The 18,028-nt window shown below is 48.7% G+C and overlaps 1 protein-coding gene across 3 annotated transcripts in view; it reads left to right on the top strand.

Moving 5' to 3' along the window:
• Rabgef1 (RAB guanine nucleotide exchange factor 1) overlaps window positions 1-14,631 on the top strand; it is a 60,568-nt gene extending 45,937 nt beyond the window's left edge. For all 3 annotated transcript variants that reach the window (XM_078023967.1, XM_078023968.1, XM_005328547.5), the window contains 5 exons: window positions 2,757-2,838; window positions 3,489-3,621; window positions 4,620-4,711; window positions 11,510-11,766; window positions 13,760-14,631. In XM_078023967.1, coding sequence (XP_077880093.1) covers window positions 2,757-2,838; window positions 3,489-3,621; window positions 4,620-4,711; window positions 11,510-11,766; window positions 13,760-14,158 — 963 coding nt within the window. In that variant the 3' untranslated portion in view covers window positions 14,159-14,631. The remainder of the gene's footprint in view (window positions 1-2,756; window positions 2,839-3,488; window positions 3,622-4,619; window positions 4,712-11,509; window positions 11,767-13,759) is intronic.
• Window positions 14,632-18,028: the final 3,397 nt, after the last annotated feature.

Genomic DNA, 18,028 nt, shown 5'->3' with positions numbered 1-18,028 from the left:
AAAAGGAATCATTGTCTTTATTGTATTGGGACAGTAAACAATCTACCCTTTCCTCTTTCTCTGCCTCCTAGTACTCTATATAAATACCCTTGAAAAGAGTGCAATGCCAAGGCCCTCGTTGCCTCTGTTGTACGGAAGAGATGAGGGTTATTTCCCAGTGTCTTCACAGTGTTACAAAGGGGGATGATAATAACGGATCACATTTACTCCTTCAGAGAAGGTTGAACTAACCATACGCCCGACTCTGATACTGGTCTGAGGTATAATGGTGAACAAAGCCCTCTTAGCCATGAGTTTTAGTTGGGTGGTTGGGGGTGGGAATAAGCAACAATCAGAACTATTAGAAAAAAGTTTTCTGAATTATAACATAAAATTTTAGTGACTGTGCAAAACCGGAGATGGTGATCCATTATCACCAGTACAACAGGACACTTAGGTCTTGAAAAGGTCAAAGTGTTTCCAGTTAACTGAGTCGAATAATAATCCTATGAATGACTACAGTTTGTTCATAGTTAAGCTGGGCATGGTGGCAAGCACCTGCATTCCCAGCTGCTCAGGGGGCTGAGGTAGGGGAATCTGCCCAGGAGTTCACAGCCAGCTTGGGCAACATAGTGAGACCCTGTCTCAGAAGAGAAAAAAGTGAGAGAGTTACATGTCCTTCTTGTTTACGCTGATAATAGAATAGCAGAATGCTGGCCTTTTATCTTCCCCTTTAGATAGAAGGCTCTGGGAGCATTTTATTAACCTTTTTATAACATTGTTGGGCTGTTTTACTATTTATGTGTTAAGTTTCTTTCTAAGTGGATAGAAATATGATTTCCAGAAAATTTTAGGGGGAAATAATCTTTGGGAAAACAAAATGATAAAAGTATAAAATTTTTGTGAAGAGGAGGGAAGAAAAATTCATGGAAAGGAGGCTTCTAAAATCTAGCAGTCTTTGAGATGTATTCTAAAATGAAAGTTATCACAACCAGATGAGATTTTGGTAAAAATCAGTGATACCAGAAGCAGTGTGAGTTCTTCAGGAGTAAATTGTACGACAAGTGGAGAGAAGGGGAGACAGAGCCCAGTCTTGCTACCAGCTGCTGAAAGACCCAGCTTACGTATAGACTGTTCTAGACGCGAGTTTCCTGTGGAGGCTAAGCGGGAACATCTCAGAGGAAAGGATTGAGGCTTATCACAGCTGTGGAGAGAAGTTGAGCTGAGCTGCTGGCGCTGTTTCAGTGGCCAGGGGAGGTGAGTGGGAGTAACTTGTAAAGTGGAGCTCGAGGAGAGTGGGGGCACTCAATGCTGCGTTGTGTGCAAACCCACCAAGGTGGGAGGCCAGGATTTCCTGCTGAGGATTGATTCTAAGCCAACCAGGGCTCCTCTGTGGATGACCAATGTAGACAGCATGGGACTGCAGGCAGAGTGACCCCAAAGTGCCATGGGGCTTACCGACTTGGAAGGCTGTGCTTTCTAGGGGAACTGAGGAGACTGGTGAGAGTGAGGCCAGTCTGCACAGAGAACAGTGTAGTAGTGTAGAGAGGTGGAAAGCTAGGAACAGGGCCTCGAGCAGCAGGGCAGTCAGGAGGCAGCGGGGTGGCTTGGGCCAGGGGCACACCATGGACACCGAGAGAGTCGGTGTCCAGATCCTGAGCCGGGACCACCAGTTCAATGCTAGTATCTGAAATAAATTGAAAAGTGGGAAAGAGCAAAAGTTGGGGAATAGCTGAGTGCAGATGGGTGGTGAGGAAGGCCCTTTTCACATCAGCTTAAAGTTGACATTGACATTGGAGAAGGTGAACAGTAGACACAGTGTACCTGTATAATCACTAAAAGCAAATAAAATCACAGAGCCCCACGTTATAGAGGTGTGGTGAAGTCAGTGACTGCACTTGGCTAATGGCAGTGCACATTGGATTTCTGAAGATTGGATCCAGCAGTATATACTTGGAGCTATCAAGGTGATTTAATGCCACTTTTGGAATAGTTACAAAAAAGTAACTCAAAAGATAACAGTCTCAAAAAAATTGTATATAGGCCGGACTCAATGGTGCACAGCTGTAATCCCAGCACCTTGGGAGGCTGAGGCAGGAGGTTTGGGAGTTCAAAGTCAGCCTCAGCAAAAGCAAGGCACTAAGCATAGACTCTGGCTCTAAATAAATAGAAATATTTATAAATAAAATACAAAATAGGACTGGGGATGTGACTCAGTGGTCGAGAGTTCCCCTGAGTTCAATCCCTGGTCCCTGTCCACCTCAGCAAAAAAAAAAAAAAAAAAATTGTTCATAGCTACTATACATAACAGTAAAAAAAGGGAAGCAGGGGGCTGGGTTGTAGCTCAGTGGTAGAGCAATCACCTAGCATGTGTGAAGCACTGGTTTCAATTCTCAGTACTACATTTTAATAAAAATAAAATAAAGTTCCAACAACAACAACAACATAATATTTTAAAAAAGGGGAGGGGGAAGCAGGCCAAATGCACAGTGATAGAGCATGGTTAAACAAATTGGCTACGCCATCAAAGATGATTAAGTAGATTAGATGGATGAAAATGTACATAAGTTATGTTAAGAATATGTATATAGAGTGAAAAATTAAAAGGTCATGACATCATAAAATATAAATTGTTCCTTGCAGAATGAATATAATTTGTAAGTACTTTTCAGATGAGCACCAGTGCAAGGAGTTGGTTTGGAAACCTCTCACGGTTGAGAGCTCTGCTTGGGCGCTTTGTCCAGCTGCCAAGCAGCCTTTTCCTCCCTCTGTTTCAGGATCTGAGCATTGAGGAGCAGTCAGAGTGTACTCAGGATTTTTACCAGAATGTGGCAGAAAGAATGCAGACCCGTGGAAAAGGTAACTGTGCTAGCCAGCCATTGAGGGTTGCTGGTGTTGGCACAGGCTGCCGCCCACCTCCTGACAGTGTCCTCCTCCTCTGCCAGCCTCCAGTGAACCACTGCATGACATCGTGGCCACTGGCTCATGCTTGGTAGTGCCTTCCAAGACAACCATAGCAGTGGAGCGTTGTCTGAACAGGTGTTGCCATCTCTGTTGTGGGTGAAGGGGAAGTAGATTGAAGCCCTTTTGTCCATTGGAAAGCTTTTCTAAACGAATCCCCATTTTAGAGTCACCATTTTGGTGAGTCATTGTTCATGATGATGATGTCCTTAAGGGAGTTTGAGCAACCAAAAAAAACATGAGAATCATGGACTTGGGATTTTAAAGATTCTTCTGAAATTTGACCTGCTTTGCTGTTGTACCTTAGGATGTACTCAGCACACACGCCTGTCCGAGAACCTGCCCCACATGTACCTCGGGGTTCTCAGTGGTGTTATAGTAACCCTCCGAGAGATGAAAGGAAGCTGGCCAGTGTCCCTGGGTCTTTGGAGTTCAAGTCCTTGGCTGATGACCGTGCTGAGGTTATGTAGCAGATAGTGTGAAGATGTTCTCTTAATTTAAAATGTCCGCCCTTCTCTTGAGCTTTTTGTATCCACCGTGTGTTTCAGTGCCTCCAGAAAGAGTTGAGAAGATAATGGATCAGATTGAAAAGTACATCATGACGCGCCTCTATAAACACGTGTTCTGCCCAGAAACCACAGACGATGAGAAGAAGGACCTCGCCATTCAGAAGAGGATCAGGTACTCATCTTGCTTTCTTCTGTTTGGAAGAACACGTTGTCCGAAAGTAAGGCACCTGCGCTTCAGCCCTCAGGAGACTGGGAAAGCCACGCTGCCTGCCTGTGCCTGAGCACAGGACGGCTGTGGCCCCAGAGGAAGGGCCTGGGGTAGTCTTGCTCGTATGTCAGACTCCAGCAGTTTCAGATTTGTGTTTGAAATTGATTCACATCACCAATATTTCCAGGGAACAGGACTGGTTTTTGTGTTTCTGTGCATTGTTGTCTGGCAGGGGCTGTGAATACCCCCTCGATGTCACCTTCCTTCTCACCTCTGTGCCCACTGTTCAGCCGTTCCTGCAGTCACTCCTTTCCCAATCTCAGGACCAGTGGAGTGAGCCACAGTGCTCTGCAGTCCACTGGCGGTAGAACGCTTGGGGACAGGCCTCCTAGGTGTGGGAATGGTTCGAGGGCTGGGCCCTAATGTGTGTGGAGGAGAGGGCCCTGGGAATCCCAAACAAGGGCCACACAAGGGACTGGTAGCTCTTTACCCAGAAGTAAGCAGTCGGTGCTGGGCCAGGGGAAGGTGGAGTCCGTGGTGGGAGCCAGACGTAGCGAGTGGCTGCTAGACTGAGGTGCGGGTGAGCATTAGCTACACAAGTAGAGAGATCCACAGCAGTCTTGGTAGGGACTTGGGGAGTATAAAGGACATTGAGGATGCAGAGCAGCAGTTGTTCTCAGATCTACATGTAGAGTGCTTTCCAGTCTCAGTAGTAAACACTCCTTTCACCCAGTGTAATGGTCTCGTGTTCTTCCTGTGACAGGCGTGGAGGAGACACCTCGTTTTAGCATTCTCTGTACTCGGTTAGGTCATTTGAGCTCCTGATGCATGCAGAGGTGTTGCTCTTGGGCCCAGGATGGTCTGATTGCTCAGCGATGCCCCTTTCCTGTAGCTGAAGGGAGGGCAAGACAAAAGACCACCTCCCATTCTTGGAACTCTCTTGACTGTCTCTCTCTTTGTAGAGCCCTGCACTGGGTTACACCTCAGATGCTTTGTGTCCCTGTCAATGAAGAAATTCCAGAAGTGTCTGACATGGTGGTGAAAGCGATCACAGGTCAGTGAAACAGGCTGTTGGTGGGTGCTCCCCGGTGGCTTGACATTGCTGTCAGTCCAGTTTTCAGTGAGCAAAAGTCAGGAAAGTGTTTGCAAGAGTGTTTTCTGAATTTGATGCATTCAGAATAGCAGATAAACTCCTTTTCCCCTTCATTTTTAGAGATCAGAGTCTTATTGTTTGAGCATTGAACTAGGGGCAAATAGAGCTAAAATGAATTTCTTAAGACTGAGTTGCATTTGTGTATTCAAAATTTTGAATGCAAGCAGAGAATTGGTGAGGCACAGTAATCCCTGAGCTGGAGAACATTAAGAAGGTGCCTCTGGTTGGTCATTAACCCGAGGGAGAGGTATGCTTAGAATGATTCCCTGGTTTGATCAGGAAGTAAACAAAGTGCCCCAGATGGATGTGGCCCTATCATTCTGTGCAGGTGCAGGAATCTGATGCCGTGTCTGTCCATTATTCAGAGGAGTAACCACTCCTACTAGGAGGTGGTGCAAGATGGCACAAGTTCAGCACAGTCATTAAGAGGCCTTGGCCAGCCTCCCCTCCACCAGGGAGGGAGTCGGAAGGCTCCTCCCCTGGCTGCTGCTGCTGCTGCTGAAGTCCTGCTGGGGAGCAGAGGGGGTCCCTAGGTGTGCAGTGCCAAAGGCAGGCCACCAACAGGCTGCTCCAGGAGAGCCACCGGGAGAGATGGTGGTTTCATGAGGGCTGTGAAGAGGGGGTTCCCACATACTAGGTTCCCACGGGAACCTGCTTGTCTCGGTGCCTCTGTGCATGGGTCTCTCCAGATGTTCTCTGCCTCCTCAGGCTCTGCACCCTTCAGCTCCTATAGCTAGGTCGGCTACTCTCATTTTCGTGCAGGTTCTGAGGACTAAGTGTAGCTGGTCTAGCTAAATACTGTTGTCTTCATTGTGCCAGGCTTTCTCACTAGGCTTTCACAGGTCCCAGTACTGAAAGCTCGGTCCTTGTCCCCGATGCCCATCAATAATAAGGTCAAGATTTTGAAAGGGATAAGTTCCATTGTTCTGCCAGCAAAGGAGAAAGGCACTGGATTCAGGTCTCAGAGGCTGCCATTCTAGCTGTGGGGACAGATACTGTCAGAGGATGTGGCCAATGTTCACTTCATCCTTAAGAGGGCTATTGTCCCACCTCCAGGTCTACAGTCTCTTTGTTCAAATGGGCAGTAATTTGAAAGACTGAGAGCTCGGCTGGGCACAGGAGAAGTGCTATTCCCTGGTATTGTAGAGGGAGGGGGAAGGGAGGGGAGTGGACCTCTGCTACAGTGCAGTCACCCAGCCCTACCCTCTGCTCAGGGACCCCATAGGAGATCAGAGGTGGGCTTGGACTTGGTGTTTGGTTTTTCCAGAGACTTAAAAACCACAGGGCAGACCATGTGAAACCAAAAATCGCAAGTGGAAAACTGTTGTTTGCTTAAAATAGAACTAAAAAAAGAGTATTGCAGGATGTCCAGAGTTGAACAGCCTTTGTAAGGCCACAATTTCTCAAGGCAGCTGAGATAGGGTTCAAGAGATCTTTTGATAATAGGAATTCAAAAACAAACCTTCAAAAAGCCTTCTTAGTCTTTCTCTCCCATCTTGGTCCCCAAGTCTTGTCACTTTCTAATCTAAAATTGTCTGCCTGAGTACAAGAGTCACCAAAGTGGACACTAGCTGTAAACAGTAAAATTAGGAGTATTGACAGGATTTCCCCAGGTCACCCCGTGTGCTCCGAGTTGGCCCTGTGAGTCTTGTTTGTTAACACACTAGTTTATGTCTGTCTCTAGAGGAAGGTAGATGGGGAAGGGTCCTCCTGGTCCCAGCCTTGGCACTGGGGCTCCTGGAATGGGCTTCTCTGTGGGAGGCCTACTGTGGTGAAAGGCTTTGAGACCCTTCAGAGGACAGTATGCTAGAGGAGCTGGTCATAGGGCTGGAAGCAGCTCACATGTGCAGATGTGCAGCAAAGTCAAGCATGCAGAAACAGCCTCAGGAGGATGGGCCCCGAAGCTGCAGGGAGAAATGGCCAGTTTACCCCTGTGTGTTTTTCCTCTGATAGCTAGAGGAAAGAAAACCACTAATGTGAAAAACCAAAAACCAAAAAACTTTTGAAATCTTAATTCTACAAATTTGATCTTAAAACTCCTTGAGAGATGCTCCAACAATAGTTTTACCTTTTAATCAAATTCAAGGAGAAAAATCTTATTCATTGAAAAACTTTTCCCAAGGGAACCACTGGATCTTGAAGCCTGGCCACGGCTGACCAGGTCTGAACCACCCGTTTCCCAGTGCAGTGGTCCTGAGGCCCGACTTGGCAACTGTGGTGTTCTGGGCCGTGGACTCGCACCTAAGTAGGGAATGTCCATGGGGGCCTTGGCTGGTGCCCAGGGTTCATGTGAGGCTTCCGGTGTAAGGAGGCAGGGGCGTGAATGCAGCCGTCCAGGGGATGGTGGGACAGGCAGGACATGCAGCCAGTCCCTCCACATGGTGTGGTTCGTACACTCCTGGGCAGGGGACCCATTTTCAGGGCAGAGAGGTAACAGCTGTAAGGTCTGCTGCAGAGCTGCAGAAATGGGGAAAATCATCCAGGCCAGTCAAACACTCTTCAGGAGTCCCTTTTCTTTCTCTCACTCTTCTCCCTCCCTCGCTCCCACTGCTTCTTCCTTACCTCCTGCAGTGGAGTCTCGCTGGATTGCCCAGGATGGTCTGGAACTCTGGGCTCAAGTGAACATTCTGCCTCAATCTCCCAAGTAGCTGGACTACAGGCGTACCACCTTTCCCAGCTTCAGGATTTCTTAAAAGAAGAATGTGTCCCCCCAGGGAGGAGAGGGAGGATCCCATCATCAGCTTCTCTTAGCTCCAAGAGTTTGGGTACAAGGAGATGTCAGTGCCTTTGGTCAGTGTCTAAAGTCCCTGTTCTCATTAAGCGGCTGCTCTTACGACCTCTGCCTGACCTGGAGCCATCTGCCTAGAACACTGGTTCTCAGCTAGGTACCACTGCCCCCAGGGAACATTTGGCATCATCTGGGAGAGAAAAAAAGTCATTTTTTTCCTGGTGCTGTGGATCAAGCCCAGGGCCTCAAGCATGCTAAGCAGGCACTCTACCCCGTCCCCATCTGGAGACTATTTGAATGCCTGCCACATCTACAGAGGAGCTGGTGACTCTGGAGGGTGAGGTCAAAGGTGCTCTGAACATCCTTGAGACAGTCAGTCCCCTACAGCTAGGTAGGTGCTGGAGTGAGAAAACATGACCCAGAGGTCTGACCTGTGCTGCGGTCAGAAGTCCACGAAAGATCAACCTGGACGTTGGGGTGGGCTAAGGTAGGCATACTCAGCCCTACTGGTTGCTGGTAAAAGCCCTAGTCAGAGACCCAGTGCAGTCATCCCACAGCTTGAGTGTCAGTCACAGTAAGCAGTAAGGGCGGGAAATCATGACTCCAAGTAAAACAAAGGCAGCTGTGAGTTTCTTGCTTTTCACTTTTTCCTCCCATTTCATCCAGTGAAGGGCCGTGTGAATCAGGGGGGTGCACGCTGGAGTTGGGTTCCAGAAGGACTCAATTGGGGGCGGAGGAGCCAAGGAGGACAAAGGGCAGAGGAGCAGCACCTTGTCCCATCCGCCTCCTGCTCCCCTCCCCTCCCCTCCCCTCCCCTCCCCTTCCCTCCCCTCCCCTCCCCCTGCCTACCAGTTCTGCCCAACAGTGGCAGCCAGACACACTGCACTTGTTACTCACTTTGGAAAGGAAAGACTAATGAGCAAGAGGTTGAAAGTTTGATAAAGTTAAGACTGGGATGGAGCTCAGGGGAAGGGTGTGCAAGGCCCTGGGTTTGATCCCTTTGAAAAGGTTTAAAATAGAGTCTCAAAATCAACAGTAAAAGGTAGAAGGCTAAATAAGATAAATGAAAACAGTAACGGTGGAGCTGGGCACAGGTACTCCCTGCGGTTTCAGCAGCTCTGGAGGCCAAGCAGGGGTTGCAGGTTTGAGGCCAGCCTGTACGATTAGTAGGACCCTGTCTCAAAAAATTTTAGGAGAAAAAAGTAGTAAAAGTGGTAATAAAGAAAAAAGGAGGTGCAGCGACTTACTCCAAAGTAGGGGTGGGGGAGATTGGGACATAGCAGTGATAATTATAAGCCAGAATTGAAAGATTAAGGGAGCCTGACCACACACGTGCGTTATGTAATTCACACACTCCAAAATGTGAGTGTGGCGAGTAAACACATTAGGCAGTTAAAATAAGGCCCCTGCGCTGTCTGGCACATCTGACCCCACACCTTGTCTTCCCAGCTGGGATCCTGGGAGGCTCCCAGAGAGCAGGGTCCAGCGCACACCGCCGTCTGCCACGGCAAGTATGCATGGTCAGGTTGAGCTACCTCCCCGCCTTTCCTTCCCCGAGGCCCAGCTGAATTAGATGTGTGCACATTGACACATATTCTCTCCTCGTGTTATTTGGGCCATATTGACCGTTGTACTTAGTCCATCCTTCAGCCGGGCACATGGCCCATGCCTGTGATTCCAGTGACTTGGGGAGGCTGAGGCAGGAGGATCACAAGTTTGAGGCCAGCTTTGGTAACTTAGCAAGACCCTGTCTTAAAATAAAGAGGGCTGGGGATGTGGCTCAGTGGTAGAGCACCCACCCCTGGGTTCAATCCCTGGTAACAAAAAAATGTAAAGATAAAGAAAAAAAACATCCCTCATAATCTCTTCTCCTGTATGTGTGTGAGAGTCAGACCGACACTAAGGATCAAACCCAGGGGCTCTCTTCCACTGAGCCACATCCCCACCCCTTGGTTTTTCTGATTTTTTTTTTTATTAGACCATTACAGTTACGCATAATATTTGGGCTCCTTTTGACAACATTGTACATGCACGGAATTTGGTTTCAATCCCGCTCCCCTCCCTTTTCTTCCTCTCCTCTCTCCCCCTATTTTTGATCTTCCTTTCACACCTTCATTTACCCATTTTTTTATTGGTACTTTACATGTACATAAAAGTGGTATTTCCTTTGGAGCTTTTATGTGTGTATATAACACGATTCTGTTAGATTCCGTTAGAGACAGGGTCTCACTACGTTGCTCAGGTTCTTTTTTTTTTTAAAGAGAGAGAATTTTAACATTTATTTTTTAGTTTTCGGCGGACACAACATCTTTGTATGTGGTGCTGAGGATCGAACCCGGGCCGCACACATGCCAGGCGAGCGCGCTACCGCTTGAGCCACATCCCCAGCCCTGCTCAGGTTCTTAATAGGTTGCCAAGGCTGGCCTGAACCTTGGGACCCTCCTGCCTCCTGAGTCCCTGGATCGCAGGCGTGAGCCACCCTGCCCAGCTGTCCTGTTCTTGTACACTTCTAAGAGCCCATTAGTGTGGGGCATGTGGCTCACCTCAGTGATCATTGAAATTCAGGAGGCTGAGGCGGGAGGATTGCAAGTTCAAGGCCAGCCTAAGCAACTTAGAGAGATGCTTGTCCCAAAACAAAAAAAATAAATAAAAGAATCAGGGAATATGGCTCAGTGGGGTCAGTCCCTAGAATTGCAAAAAGAACCCCTTCGTTGGATTTGGTGGTAGTCACAGGCAGTGAAGTAGTTTTCTGAGAGAAATGAAGAATTATTTTGAGGTAAATTTATACCCCTGCTTCATCCCTTCTGCCCGCAAGTGGGTTGTCAGTGTCCTGCAGCTTCTGTGGACACCTTAGCTGATGGAGATCCCAGCCATGGGGACTGGCTAGACTGGGCCTGAGCGGACTGCATTCTGAGAGCCACATGAGGGGCTTGGTGTGGTAGCCATGTTGCTTTAGAAGATGGGCACAATATCTTTGTTTTATTTATTTATTTATTTTTATATGTGGTGGTGAGGATGGAACCCAGTGGCTCATGAAGCATGTGAGGCGAGCACTCAGCCACTGAGCCCCAGCTCCAGCCCCATGCCACGTTGCTTTTTACTTTATTTTTAACATGTTAACTGTACACGTCTGTGGGGTTTGTCGTATGGCCACACATGCAATGATCCCATCAGGGTCATTTCCTAAGTGCTTGTGAGCTGTGGCTGCCCCTCTGCTGTGGAACCCCTGGGTAGAGTCCCCACTGTCCAGCTATGTTGTCCCTGTGACCAGTTTCCTCCTTCCCCCTAGGAGTCACTACTGTGCTTACAAGTCAGCTTTAGCACAAAGTGGGCACCTTGAGACTTTGAGACAGAGTCTGAGACGCACAGAGAAACAGGCAGTGGGGAGGCTTCTTTAAACCATCTTCCTCCCAGTCTCCCGCTGTGACTAGAAGCCAGCGGTAGATGAGGGCACGTTGTGTAGCTTCTCTCTCTTTTTTATTTGTTTATGTATCATATGTGTATTTTAGTTATAGTGGACACAGTGCCTTTATTTATCTTTATGTGGTGCTGAGAGTGGAACCCAGTACCTCTCCTGTGCCAGGCAAGCACTGAGCCCCAGTCCCAGCTCCCGTGTGCAGTCTCTCAGACCTCTCTCTGTTCCTCACCCTGTGGGCTCTGAGCTCCAGGCGAAGCCTGTGGAAGCACTTGTGCTGCCTGGTGGGGCGCCTGCTCTGTGGGCGAACCCAGTCACATTCATGCGCTGAGGGTGCAACACAGTGCCTTACATGTGCCAGGCAAGCGCTCCACCACTGAGCCCCACCCAGCCCTGTCCTGTTGCACTCTTGGGCTCTGGGTTTTTCATGCTAGGTGACCACTGGGGTAGGAGTCAGTGAGAACACCTGTATAACCTGACAGATAAGGACAGTTACCCTCTTGCTTCTTGGGCGTGACTGTTTTCCCATGGGTAGCACTGTCTCTCTGCCCTGTAGACATCATTGAAATGGATTCGAAGCGTGTGCCTCGGGATAAGTTGGCCTGCATCACCAGGTGCAGCAAGCACATCTTCAACGCCATCAAGGTCACCAAGAGGGAGCCTGCTTCTGCAGATGACTTCTTGCCCACGCTCATCTACATCGTGCTGAAGGGTAACCCCCCACGCCTGCAGTCCAACATCCAGTACATCACCCGCTTCTGCAACCCTAGTCGGCTGATGACCGGGGAGGATGGCTACTATTTCACCAACCTGGTGAGGGAGGGCTGCGTTCAGTGTTGTGCAGGAGAGGGAGAAGGGGGTGCTCCAAGGCCGTGCGGGTCACTCACAGGCCTATGGCCGGTCCTTGGCAACAAGGGAGGAGTAGGCATGGCTAGGGTGCTCACTTTGTGTCACAGAGCCCTTGTGACCCAGAGTGTGTGACTCTACTGCAAATAGAGGGCACAGCCCCACCTCTATAGGCATCACCAAGGTCCTGGGTGGGCTGGGAGTCACTACACTGGGCTGTTTCCACCCTGAGAGAGTCCAGTCTTCAACAGTAATCTTTTTATTTATTTATTTATTTTTTGAAGGAAGGAGACTGTGTGTGTGTGTGTGTGTGTGTGTGTGTGTGTGTGTGTGTGTGTGTTGCTGAGGATTGAACCCAGGGCCTTGTGCATGCAAGGCAGGCAGGCCACCAATTGAGCTGAATCCCTATCCCTGTATCCCTTTTTTTTTTTTTGGTACCATGAATTGAATTCACCACTGAACCACATGCCCAGTCCTATCTTTAGAGACAGGGTCTCTAAAGATAGAGTTCTTTAGCACCTCGGCATTGCTGAGGCTGGCTTTGAACTCATAATCCTCCTGCCTCAGCCTCCCAAGCCACTGGAATTACAGGTGTGTACCACTGCACCTGGCTCCTATAATCCATTTTTAAAACACTTGAAACAGTAGAATGAAATTCACCAAATTATACTGTGTACATACATGAATTCTACCCTTATGTGTATCTATAAAGTACTAATTTTAAACAAAAACTGTAAATAAACAGAAGGAAAACCAGTAGAGAAGAGGGAAAGGGGAAGCACTGAGGACTGAGTGGAGTGAATTCTGTCCCATGCGTGTGTGACTGTGTCGGGTGACCCTGTTCCTGTGTGTGCCTGTAGCGCACCAGAGCAAGCCCCAGGAAGCGATGGGGGTCACTCGGCCTGTTCTGCTTCCCCCGGCACCCTGATGCCACCTTTGTCTGGAGTTGGTTTTGTCCTTTGGCTCCTACCACCCACTTCCCCTTGTCCCTGTGTGGCCTTGGTGTTTCCCCCTTGAGTTCCTCCCTGGCGTCTGTCCTCCACTGTCTCCTGTGCTGTCTTGCCTGGTCACAGAGCTCTGCCTGTCTTGGGCTCACACTATTTGCTGAGAGCTGAGACTCTTTCTCTTCAATGGCCTTTTTTTTCCCGCCCTGTGTCGATTCACACTCCAGGAGTGTCAGGATCTCCTTGGGTTCCCTCCCCGGGCAGTAGGGGAGTGGCCACACAGAAGTCAGTTGTGAGGGCGACACATGCTCCTTAGAGGGGTGACTTGCTCTACTTGCTCTGAGCAGTAGTGTAGGTGGTGGGTTTCTCAGAAGATGTTCTGAGAGTCATCTGTTTCTCTCTGTTTTGTTGTACATACTTTTCTTGTGAAAATAGCTTTTTCCCTACTTCTTTTTATTGGCACATTATAATTGTGTTGAAAATAGCTTTTTAAAAAATATGCATCTAGTATATGTCCCTTGTAGAAAATTTTAGTCAGTATGAGAAAGCAGCAGGCCTCTCCTAACTGGGCCTTCTGTGCTGGCCGTGGCTGCCCAGTTGCTCCCCCTTGCAGAGCCAGGAATGTTAGAGCGCCAGCAACTCCCCCAGGGTCACACAACACTGCTGTTCAGGGACAGAGGTGACAGCTGACCACTGATGTTAATACCTCTCCAAGGACCAGAGGTCTATGTGCATCAGGATTTCCAGGATCCACAGGCACCAGCTGCCCCTGCCTGGCCAGAGCTCTGTAGGGAGTGGCTGGTGGATCCCTGCGAGCTGCACACAGGCCTGGACCTCCTGGGAGAATGAAGGAAATATGGTTGTTGGTTTTTGAAGCTGACATACATGGAGGTTCACTCATCTGTGTGTTTACTTTTGCTTCCATTTTAACTTCTCTCTGACAAGGTTTTAAAAATCTGTTTGAATACTTACAGCTTGTCTAATCTGACTGTAATACCGTCCTCCTCTTCCTACAGTGCTGTGCTGTGGCTTTCATTGAGAAATTAGATGCCCAGTCTTTGAATCTGAGTCAGGAGGATTTTGATCGCTACATGTCCGGCCAGACCTCTCCCAGGAAGCAAGAGCCCGAGGGCTGGTCTCCTGATGCCTGCTTAGGTGTGAAGCAGATGTATAAGAACTTGGATCTTCTGTCTCAGTTGAATGAAAGACAGGAAAGAATCATGAATGAAGCCAAGAAACTTGAAAAAGACTTAATAGATTGGACAGATGGAATTGCAAAAGAAGTTCAAGACATTGTGGAGAAATATCCACTGGAAATTAAGCCCCAAAGTCAACCATTAGCAGCTATTGACTCTGAAAATGTTGAAAATGACAAACTCCCCCCACCATTGCAGCCTCAGGTTTATGCTGGATGAGGACCTGACGTGGGAGTGTTGCTCTAGGCCTGCAGCCTGCAAGCGGGGTCTGGAGTTCGACTCCATTGCTTATAGATGCCAGAGCATTTTTAAGGTACAGTTTGTGGGGGTGGTTTGTTTGTTTTGTTTTGTTTTTCCGGGTAGGAGAAGCTTAGTTAATAATAAAGTACTATTTATTTGAGTTATTGAAACAGATTCATTTAAGGCTTGTGTGGAAACTTTGCCTACACCTTCTTTTCCTCCATGATTTTCTGCGGGCCTCCTCCTCAGTTCGCTATGGTCTGTTTTTGGGGAGTAATTGCCTTCTAAAGGGTGAAACAAGCAAATGCTGTCAAGTTGTGTTTAAGAGAGTCCTCTGTTACCACTGTCCCACGGTTTGAAGGAGTTTGTAATTGTAAAGGCAGAAGAAATGTTGATAAGTAAATATGTAAAATTGTAAATATGTATAAAAAAAAGAATGGGTGTCTGCTGCACGTGGCATTTCATGTGTTTTTTTTAATTTAGTTTCAAATGAACTCTGTGGGGTGTTTGTCTTTAGCACCATCTTATTTGGTTTGCCCACCCAGAGGAACCCAGGAGCCTTTCTGTGTGCCCCTTGCACTGTGGACCTCATCTTAGACAATGAGGTCAGTGTAGCCGAGGCTGGGACACCTGAGGTGACACCAGTTGTCCTGAGTCACGGCCACTTGCTGGTTGTCTAGATGGTTAGACATGAGCTGGCCCTGCTGGCACCTGCCCCTGTTCAGCCAGCAAGTCTGGCTGGTCCTGGTCAGGGTGTGCCAGGGGAGGTGGATGTGATGAGAGCTGGGGGGAGCCCTCAGCAGGGCTGCACGGGGTGATGGTGCCCCTCTGCCTCCTTTAGAAGGGCTCTCTGCAGTGCTGACTGGCCCTGACCTGAAAATGTGGCCTAGGGCTGCCTATGCTTTGGGGGTGTTCAGCAGCGCTCCGGCCCTCCGTGCCCACTAGCAGCAGCAGTCCCTCAGGGCAGTGGAAAACTGACCACTGATCCCATTGAGAACCACAGGCCTCTTGTGAGCAGGGGAAGCCACCTGGTGGTCCTCGCCATGGGGCACTGGCTGCCTACAATGCCTTCGTCCCTGACCAGTGATATCTGTAGGTGTCAGGGTGCTTGTGAGATGGTGAGTGGTCCCAGGGCACCATCCTGAACAGCATCCCCCACAAGCAGTCAGGTAAGGCTCCTGCTCTCCCAGTGCCTCTGAGAGCTCACTGCAGGTCTGCAGGCTGGTAATTCAGGAATAAAACAGGGTGAATGTGAACTCTTCACCCTTTAACTGTACATATAGAACCTGTCCCACTTGACACAGTTCCTGTCCTCAAGTGCACCGAAGACACGAAGCAATCAAGCGTCCTAGTCACCAGCTCTCAGGGATGGTAACACGTCCATCTGTGCTGGTGAGAATCTCCCTGAGTAACGTGGCCCACAGGTTTTGGTGGAACGCTTTCCCCTTTTTCCTTTTTGTTTCGTATGTACTTTCTAGGTGCTAATCCAGGTGTACGGAGTCTTAATTCTCCAGGAAATACAGTTGACAGGGTTGTACATGATGATCGTTAAACAAAATATGCAAATCAGCCTCCCACACAAGCTGATCTACTTGGGTTTCTCGCAGCTCATTAAAGTAGCTGGAGAGTCCCCATGGTCCAGCTCTGCAGGTGGGACTCAGCCGTGTGCAGGAGGTGTGGGTTGTCTGGAGTCGGCACCATGGCGCCAGGGTTTCCACTCTCCATGGGGAAGTGTGGTGTGTCATGTCCTGTAGCTGTCGTGACTGGAAGAGCCTTCGATAAAGAAGTCCTTCTCCATGGACGTTTACAGTCCATCCCTCTTCCATATAGGTCAACTTTGGCTCGGTATTAGGAAGACATACATTATTTCTGACGTTTTCAGGTGACAAAGGTGTCCTTTTTGAGCTATAGTCAACCTTTATCATCCTTAAAAATGGAACATTAGAGAAGTTTTCCAGCTAAAACTTAGAATGAGACAGGAATATCTGCTATTTCAGTTGACATTTTGGAAGTTTTGAGACAGGATAAAAGAAATGCAAAAGAAAGGAGACAAAGGGCAGAGAGACACGGGACCCTGAAAGCCTCGAGCTAATGTACCCCCTTCCTCCAGGCCTCTCACGCCCATACTTCTGGGAAATCTGTAAATGTGGAGTCCCTGGAAGTTCACCCACTTGTGAAAGTCACCTTGTGCACCGTTGGTCAGCCTGTGCCATGAACAGATGAAGCAATGGCAGGACACTGGCTTAAGAACCCTGTTGTCCAGGGGCTTTAAAGCATTGCCTGCTGATCAGGTCTGGAAGACCACGTGAGCCCGAGGAACCTGAGGACACATCAGGCCTCAGGACCCTGGGCGATTACCAGACCAGGGCACCGCACTCTGTCGCCAGGCCCCTTGTCCCTCAGCGCACATCGCCTGCCCTCCTCAGGTGGTCTCTGCCTCTGCTGAGTGTCCGTAAGCCCACTTCTGTGCACTTTGTCCAGGACCTCACTTGCCCCAAGCTGAGTTCCCTCTCCAGCCCTCCTCGGACCCCTGCTGCTGACAGCTCTACCCAAGGTCAAGTCTTCAAACAGAAATGAAGGGAAGGTGGTGGAGCGATGAGAAGTCGGCAGGTGGGGAGGACCTGCGCTGCAGAGCTGAGAGGCTCGCCTTTGGTTTTGGGATTTTTGTACCATTTTACAACCTCCCATGAATTGATTGGCATGAAGGTGGCCAAGGAATTCCAAGTTGTTGTAGAACACAATATTCTTACTGCATCAAAGTGTTCTCTACATGATAAATTTAAAGGGAAAAACTATTAGAACTCTTTAGATAGAGGGGTCTCCAAATTAAAAGGATTTAGTCGGCCATTACATAACAAGAATTTTGAGGCTGCTTTTGCTGAAAACATGGGACTCTTCCCTTGAGTCTGCAAAATGTGGAAAGAAATTTACATTTCTCCCTCTGTTTTGCTTCTGTCTCCTCTGTGCTGAGCCAGTCAGCTTGGATTTCAGGAGCAGCAGGTCTGGCCAGAAACATCTTGTAATGAATAGAAACTGCCTGGCTCCTCCCACCTGCTACAGCCACCTTCTCATCCCCAGACAGTGGTCAGCCAGACTGCCGTAGTCGGGAGGCTCCTGTCAGTACCCCAAGGACAAGACTGAGGACATGGTTCCCCTTGTCTTCCTAATGTGGCCATAATGACCGAAGTTTCTTTCCTGCTTTCACTGTTATTTTTCCCATTTAGTAAAGGACAAGTGCCAAATGTGACTAGGACCCTGGCATTGGGGCTCCAATCTAGGACGAGTACAATTAGATACTAGCTAGAAAGGACCAGGTCTTCTGACACATTCTTGCAATTAGCAGCCGCAAGCTAGGTAGCATCTAAGTGTCTGCCAAACCTACAGTCAGGAGCTGTTGGTGATGACAGTTTGGAAGGGAAAGGATGAGCTGTTTACTCTGAACTTATGCTGGCCACTGATGAGGGTCCCAGGGCAGCTGGAAGCAGGAAGGGCCATGGGTTTGTACAGTCACTGAAGAGAAGTGCTTGTTTCTGGATTGGGGAAGTAAACAGGAAGGTTTTTGAGTCAAGATGTGCAGTCACAATGTGGATAGCTTTTCTCCTCCCTCGATTCTCTAGCCTCTAGTTGAATTCAGGATAGCTCAGACTCCTTCTGTGTCACTTTCTGATGGAGAGACGCAGGGTCAAGAGCAGTGGCACCACCTGTGATTCATTCTTGTCAAGAACAATCAATTGCCATCTAACCAAGTTCTCCCTGACGTCCAGTCCATGATGTCAACCGGAAATACAGCAGGTCCTTGTTTCCAACAAGACACCTGCGTCAGGCCCTAGTAGACCAGGCTACGGATCA

The sequence above is a fragment of the Ictidomys tridecemlineatus genome, chromosome 10, assembly GCF_052094955.1.
Source record: "Ictidomys tridecemlineatus isolate mIctTri1 chromosome 10, mIctTri1.hap1, whole genome shotgun sequence".
In the NCBI taxonomy this organism is placed as follows: Eukaryota; Metazoa; Chordata; class Mammalia; order Rodentia; family Sciuridae; genus Ictidomys; species Ictidomys tridecemlineatus.
Note: the sequence above shows the minus strand (reverse complement) of the source record. Positions and strands in the feature narration are given on the sequence as shown.